This window comes from Quercus suber, unplaced genomic scaffold (genome assembly GCF_002906115.3).
Source record: "Quercus suber isolate HL8 unplaced genomic scaffold, Cork oak 2.0 scaffold_188, whole genome shotgun sequence".
Taxonomy (NCBI): domain Eukaryota; kingdom Viridiplantae; phylum Streptophyta; class Magnoliopsida; order Fagales; family Fagaceae; genus Quercus; species Quercus suber.
In genome coordinates this window covers 200,614-208,748 of record NW_027069646.1, presented here as the reverse complement: position 1 = coordinate 208,748, position 8,135 = coordinate 200,614, and the positions used below count along the sequence as shown (strand labels likewise).

Genomic DNA, 8,135 nt, shown 5'->3' with positions numbered 1-8,135 from the left:
TAAAAAAAAATTCCAATATAGATTTCCTACATATTTTTAAATTATTCCAAATTTGAATCCCATTTTGAATTTGGTCATCCATGACAGATTAGGAATTCGGGGCTAAATTAAATTCTCAATGTACAAGTCAAACCTAAATTTATTAATTAACGAGAAAATCAAGCATTTTAAACTTATACACACGGAAAAGTCCTCCTCCCACTTTTACGAAATTAATTCCCAACATTAATGTGATATGATGTCTTGCACTCTAGCATTAATTTTTAAACACTCATAATTATTGGATTTAATTTCTCTCATTAATGTCAATCACTAAATTAGTAAAATAGCCCCAAAAAAAATATTGCCTAATCAGGATCATGCATTAACTTGATTAAGAAAAAATGCATTAATATTTATTACCATAAAGAGAGGAGATCCTTCCAAGACATGGTAGTTTGAAAATAATAATAAAGACATGACATTTACTAAAGAGAAATTTTGAAAACAAAGGCCCAAATATACACAAATTTAAATAAAATAAGATAAAAATGATAAAGAGATGAAATCGAGTTAAAAATTTGGAATTAAACTCAAGATCTCTTATTTGAAATAAAATAAGACAAGACGCCAATTGGTGTTTGGTGTAGGCAGAAATCAAACCCAAAATCTCTTATTTAACTATCAGATACTTTATTAATTGAGCTAATTAAAACCCACATATACAAGTCAAACCTAAATTCATTAATTAATGAGAAAATCAAACAATTTAAATTTATATCCATGAAAAACTCCCTCTCCCCTTTTTCCAAAATTAATTCCCTACATTCATTGGATATGTCGTCATTCATTTACTTATTTGTTCCCCCCCCCCCCCCCAAAGTATAGCACTCTAGCATTAATTTTTAAATGTTCATATTTATTGGATTTAATTTCTCTCATTAATCTCAATCACTAAATTAGCATTAATTTTTAAATGTTCATATTTATTGGATTTAATTTCTCTCATTAATCTCAATCACTAAATTGGTAAAATAGCTCGAAAAAGAATTGCCTAATCACGGCCAAACATTAACTTGGTGAAGAAAAAATGCATTAATATTTATTACCATAAAGGGTGGAGATCCTTCCAAGATATGGAAGTTTGAAAATAATAACAAAAACATGACATCTATTAAAGAGAAAGTTTGAAAACAAAGACCGAAATATACTTAGGGTGAGTTTGGTTCAACTTTTTGTAAAAGTGCATAATAAAAAAGTGAAGTTTTCAAAAAGTGCATTTTCAAAAAGCTGAGTGTTTGGTAAAAGTTGTTAAAAAGTGCTTTTTGAAAAAGCTGAGTGTTTAGCTAGCACTTATAAAAGTGGCAATTTGAGGGGTAAATTACCTCTTTTTGAAAAAGCTGAGTGTTTGGCTAGCACTTATAAAAGTGGCAGTTTGAGGGGTAAATTACTAAAAAAGACTATGTCTATATAAAGAGAATTCTTTGTTTTAATTACCTCTTTTAATGCAAGTTATAGACACAATATTTTCACAAAATTTCACAATAAAGTCTATATAACAAGTTGTTAATGGTAGAAAAAAAAATGTCACTAGTAGGTTTAGATGAGAACTAATAATAACTTACTATGAAAACTTTATTATGAAATTGTTATAAAAATATTCTATCAATAGTACTATTTTTTTCTAAAGAAAAATAGTGTTAACTTAAAAAGTTTAGAGATATAATAAAATGTCACAATATTTTTACAATACTAATTTAAAATTAATTTTTGTAAAATAAAATTTTACTAACACTTATCTTTTAAATGAGTTGTTCTAGTACCCATAATTTTTCTCCACCACAACCCCTATAATATCACAGTTATGAAAAAAAAAAAAGTTGTAAAATAATATGTGTTCCTGCTCTATATTTCTTTCACATTACTTTACCCAAATCCAAAAACTCTTTTTTTTTTCTTTTACTTTTTTCTCATCCACACGTTCACTTTGTCCTCATCTTCTTATCTTCCTTTTCTTTTACTTTCCTCCACACAAAGTGCGCCCCCCCCCCCCCCCCCCCACACACACACACACACACACACAAAAGTCTGAGCTCCATCTGAGCTCTCTCTCAAGCTCCCTCTCTCTACTCCATGTCTCCAAAGGTTCCATTTATCAAAAACTCTACCGATTTCAAAAGGTTTTTTTTTTTTAGATTAGATATGTAAGACGTAAATAAATAAAAAATAGAGAAGAGAAGAGGAAGAAGCAGCACAAAAGAAGAAGAAGATGAGAGCCGCAGCACAGCAGCATAGAGGAGCATAAAAAAAACCTATGGGCAATTTAGGAAAAAAAGAAACCCACCAACGGTAATATTTTTGTTCAACTCCAACTTTTACAAAATGGACCACATGTAATGCATAACTGAAACGCGCATTTCTTCTGTTTTATAACTTTTGTCAAAAAGTTGCGTTTTATTATCACCAAACGCTAAAAAGGGGCTGGCTTTTTTAAAAAGCTAACTTTTGGGCTCAAAACGCCCAACCAAACGGGCACTTAAAGTTAAATGGGGCACAAAATTGTGAATACGTAACCCCTATTTGTCATTAGGAGGGCACAGACCTGTGAATACCTAACCCCTATTTATCATTTAAGGGAGCAACACCCCCCCCCCCCCAAGTCATGCACCCTGGCATTAATTTTTAAATGCTATAATTATTGGATTTAATTTCTCTCATTAATGTCAGTCACTGAATTAGTAAAATAACCCAAAAAAATATTGCCTAATCACGATCATGCATTAACTTGATAAAGAAAAAAAATGCATTAATATTTATTACCATAAAGAGAGGAGATCCTTCGAAGAAATGGAAGTTTGAAAATAATAATAAAGTCATGACATCTACTGAAGAGAAATTTTTAAAACAAAGACCCAAATATACAAAAATTTAAATAAATAAGATAAAAATGATAAAGGGATGAAATCGAGTTAAAAATTTGGAATTGAATCCAAGATCTCTTATTTGAAATAAAATAAGACAAGAGGCCAATTGGTTTTTGAAGTAGGTGGGAAATGAACCCAAGAAATCTTATTCAATCATTAGGGACTTTACTAGTCGAGTTAACTGAAACCCACACGTACAAGTCAAACCAAAATTCACTAATTAATGAAAAAAATCAAACAATTAAAATTTATATCCACGAAAAACTCCCTCTCCTCTTTTACCAAAATTAATTCCCTACATTCGTTGGATATGTTGTCATTTATTTACTTATTTGTCTCCCTCCCCCCCCCCCCCCCCCCCCAACACAAAAAGTGGTCTGAAAACACTATTTTGATCCCTACATTTTAAAGTCATAATCAATTTAGTCTATACATTTTGGTAGCAGTCAATTTGGTCTCTGTTATTTTTAACTTATAGTTCATTTGGTCCCTACCGTCAACTCACTAATAGAAAATGTTTACGTGGTTAACGATGTGCATAGTTGGCATACTTCACGCCTACGTGGCTTATAAATATTATTAAAATTTGTAATAAACATTAAAAAATTCCTTGCAAGCATTTAAATTGAAAAAAAATAACAAAAACAATTTTTTTTTAATGTATTTAAAAGATATAAAAACAAAAATGAAACATCAATCCCAATTTTTCTTACAATTTATTGCTAACCAAACACAAAAACAAAAAACTCATTTGGACCAGATTTGAACGAACTCAGCAATTAACAGTCACTCTCGTATGTTTTGCTCATTCGAATACACAACCAATCAAATTTAACACTAAAACAAATTAAATTTATAAATCTCAGACACGAAAATCAACCAGCGACTAAATCAAATTTACCAAAAACACAAGAAATTTTGAACAAAGCCATATCTATCCAACTAGGCTCGTCTTTACCCAGGGAAAAAAAGTTTGTCTTCTTCTTTCTTAGGCATAAGCACAGTTGGCTTCCCTCCAACGTATCTCTCTCAAACCCTTTGTAAAAGCTATATTCTAAAATGGATGATATCCCACCACTGTTGGGTTCAAATCTTTGACTTGCTTGGTGAGCTGAGAGGGTGAGAAACAAAGAAGGAAGAGAGTGAGTAAGGACTACGGCTATGGAGGCCGATTTGTGCTTCAGCATTAGAGGGTTCAATTGTGGATTGTAGAGTGAGAGCTTTGGGTTTGCAAGTGAGGAAGAGAGATTAGTTAGATAAAGAAAGAGAAACAGATGGTGAAAGGAGGAAGACGAAACATTTGGGTTTGCTGTTTGTTCGAATCTAGTTTTGAGTTTTGTGTTTGGCTGACAAGAAAGTACAAGAAAATCTGAAAATAATCTTTCATTTTTGTTTTCTATCTTTTTAATTTAGATTTTTTTTTCATTTTTAATTTTTTTTCAATTCAATCACTTACCTGTCATTTTTTAATAATATTTTATAAACCAAGTGTGCCAACTATGCACACTATTAGGTACGTAAGCATTTTCTATTACTGAGCTAATGGTAGGGACCAAATTGACTATGACCTTAAAATATAGAAATTAAAATGGTGTTTTCGCCTAAGATAATCTTATACAAGATTGATTTGAATTTTAAGAAAAGTTAACAGAAGTGAACGGGATGACTAAATTGAATAAATTTGACAACTCTTCTTAAATGGAAACACTAAATTGAATAAATTTGAAACTTAGATAAATGAATTGAACAAAAATGAATTTACAAGACCAAATTGAATTTTAGGCAAAGTTAAAAGGTGCAATTTCTAATTTAACTTAGAATTTAATCAAACGCCTAGACATGTTTTATTATTATTATTATTATTTTGATAAATTATGCGAGCTACATAATTGCACAAACAAGCCCTGTCGGGTGAGTCGAACTCCTAGACATGTTTTATGATTATGCTGCTTATACGAGATGAGGCTTAAAAATGCCGGACCTTAACTCAAAACTTTAAAATCTTTCTTACCCTCGCCTTATCTAAGAACACTAGCATCGATAATGCAGCTCCAAGAAGACTCGACGAGTTCTTTTATCTGTTTCCCTGTCCCCAATGTAAAACAATCACGACACAGATATTTTGAAGGTGCATTTGCTTTTTAGGTGGTGACGTGTTGTTAAATGGCAGGGATTTGGCCATGTCATGTACAATATAGTTGACTTGAACGAAGGGCAGCAAAAAGTCTAGGACCGCACACACACTTTTTTTTTTTTTTTTTTTAAGATAGTTTTTCGTAGGGGCGGTTTCAGAATTTTTGTCCGGGGGGTCAATAAGAAACATAAATTATATAAAATTTAAAACAAAAGAAACTTAAATATATCAATATCCCAAAAAAAAAAAAAACATGAAATTCTACAATTGTCTTCTACAAGGTTTCATATTTTGAAACCGTTGCATGATAGATTCATTATCAATCCTACGAGCTATATTTTTTTCAATGTACACAGTCAAACAATCATTTAACCACTGATCCCTCATTCGATTGTGCAATTCATTCTTAATATATTTCATTGCTGAAAAACTTCTTTCCACTGTTGCAGTTGCAACAGGAATGGTCAAAACTAACTTCACAAGTAAATATACCAATGGATATATAACATCATTCTTTGTCTCCACCATCTTTCTAGCAAGGTCCCCAATTCCTTTAACTCTAAAAACTCATCATTGGAGCGCATATCAACAATGTAAGTCTGAAGTTGATTATCAAGTGCCAATACATCTATCTCAGAAAAATCAGATGGATAGAACTTTGCAAGACGAGTCAATTTTTGTATATCAAAAGCCAAAAACGAATCACTTGGATTCAAGCAAGCCATACAAAGTAGCAACTCAGTAGTCACCTCTGAAAAACGATTATTAAGCTCTTGAAGTTGCAGATCTATGACTTCAAAAATAGATCAACACGATAGTGATGTAAATTTGTAATTTGTGGGGCGTTGTGTCGTGGCCTCACACCAACTACAAATATTTCTTCCATGTTCAAGATAGGAATATCATGCTTGCTACAAAAATGTGGATACTTCAGTCAATAGAACTTCCCATTCATCATCTCTCATCATCTGCAATCGTTGCTTAAACACTCTGACAAGTGTCATAGCATTTACAATATCTTGATTTTTCTTTTGCAATGCTATTGACAACTCATTTGTGATCCCAAAATATTTTTCATCAAGTGTAAAGCAAAGGAAAATTCAAATGATAGAATTAACCTTAAAATATATCGACCTTCAACTCTTTGCTCAGAGAGTAGGCTATCCTTTTCAATCATCTCAAGTACATCAACTGTGGAAGAGAACATCAAAATCAAGTTGAGGATTGTCCTATAATGTGATCCCCAACATGTATCACCAGCACGTTTAAGACTTGTCTCTTGGTTCAAACCTTGCCCACTTTCAAGTTCACCCAAGTTTGATGCTTCTGTAATTTTGGCAAGCTGTGCATTTCGTAAAAATTCTCGTCTTTTACAAGAAGCTCCAACAATAGTTACTATTTTATTAACCAAGCTAAAAATTCAGCAATATCAGTATGCTTGTTAGCAACAGCTACAAGAGTCAACTGAAGTTGATGAGCAAAGCAATGGACATAAAATGCTGATTTATTCTCCTTCAGAATTAAAGTTTTAAACACTTTGAATGTGTTGATTTTGCTTCATTAGATTTTCACCATTCTTAAGAGCTTGGTTATGGGCACTATTAACACCTCCAACATGTAGGTCTAGCTTTTCTTTCTTATTCCAACTATTGAATCCTTTTGTCACAAAACTGTCCCCTCCAGATTGCATACCAACATCTTGTCTAAATAGGTAACAATATAAACAATATGCAGCATCCTTTTCAATACTATATTCCAACCAACTTTCATACTCTTTAAACCATTTAGGATTAAATCAACGCATAAGTCCACCAATTTTTGTTTGAGGGAAATCGTGTTTATAAGGTTGACATGGTTTTTTTTGCAAAAAATATCTTCTTATTTCATCTCGATCATTAGGATGATAAAATGAAATCTTTTTTCGTAGTTCAGGGTCTGAAGGAAGATTGTTTACATCAACACGACCATACTTAGAAGATGAATCTTGAGTAAAATCTGCATCTTGGGTAGAAGATGAATCTTGAGTAAGATCTGCATCTTGGGTAGAAGATGAATCTTGCAGCCTACGAGGTTTCCTTATTACAAATTTATCCATAGTACTAGCAAAAGAACAAAAAATAAACTATAAGTTCATTTGACATTTTTTTTTCTAATACAATAAATATATTAATTATTGTTATTAAGTGATTTTTTGCAATTCTTTAATTTATAAGTTTACAATTCTTTAAATATTTTATATTTTTATTGTCTTTAATGTTAATGTATTGACTAAGTCACATAGCTAACAACCACACACAAATCCTAAGTCACATTCAACAAAATTAAAAATCTACTCACAAGTTACAAATTAGTCAAATAGTCAAAGTAATAAGTTATGACTCAACTTTATATCAGAACACTTAGTCACTTACAGCAATTTAGCAACCCTGCAACACCTAATAGTAAAGAAACTTTACTCAAGTACTCAGCAACAATAAAACAATAAACTAATAAAAGTAATAAGTTGTAATTCTTTGACTCTATAACCCATTAACCCCCAAAGGCCCACACATAGTCAGACATGGTCACACTTTGCTTTAAAAACTCAAAACCCAAGTTGAGTACTCAGCAACAAACACCAAAAGTTTAGAACACACGCCATAGCTCCCACACACACAGTCCAAGATTCAAAAACTCAACAAAAAATATCAAAAGATAGGTAACTCCACACATACATACGGTGATTCACTCATAGTGAAAGAAAGAGGGAGCTGAAAACCAGATCAAGCGGCGGCAGAAGGGCCTTCCAAGCGGCGGTGGCAGCGGCAGATTAGGGACAGTCAGGGCCTCAAGCAGCTTCAGATTTGTGTGTGTGATGCAGAGGCAACCTTTTTCCTTTGGGTTTGAAGAGTAAAGTAGAATAATGAGAAATTTTAGAGGTTAGGCAGCAATAAATTTTTAGGTTTTATTTGACCCTTTTTATTTATTTATGATTCTCAAATTTTGATTAATGGGCTTTTTATTTTTGAGATTAAAGACCAAAATTTTTATTTGAACTTTTTTTTTTTGGGAGTTTAAGTTGGGCTCATGGGGAGGGGGTCAAATTTGTATTTGCAGGG

General features: G+C 32.1%; 1 protein-coding gene across 1 annotated transcript; it reads right to left on the bottom strand.

Annotated features, from left to right (window-relative positions):
- Positions 1-5,513: 5,513 nt before the first annotated feature.
- Positions 5,514-7,132, bottom strand: LOC112020392 (uncharacterized). Its single transcript, XM_065778659.1, has 4 exons — positions 7,008-7,132; positions 6,610-6,740; positions 6,172-6,432; positions 5,514-5,830 (listed from the first exon to the last, which is right to left on the bottom strand). The coding sequence occupies exons 1-4, from the start codon at positions 7,130-7,132 to the stop codon at positions 5,514-5,516; spliced, it is 834 nt and encodes a 277-aa protein (XP_065634731.1).
- Between the last annotated feature and the right edge of the window lie 1,003 nt (positions 7,133-8,135).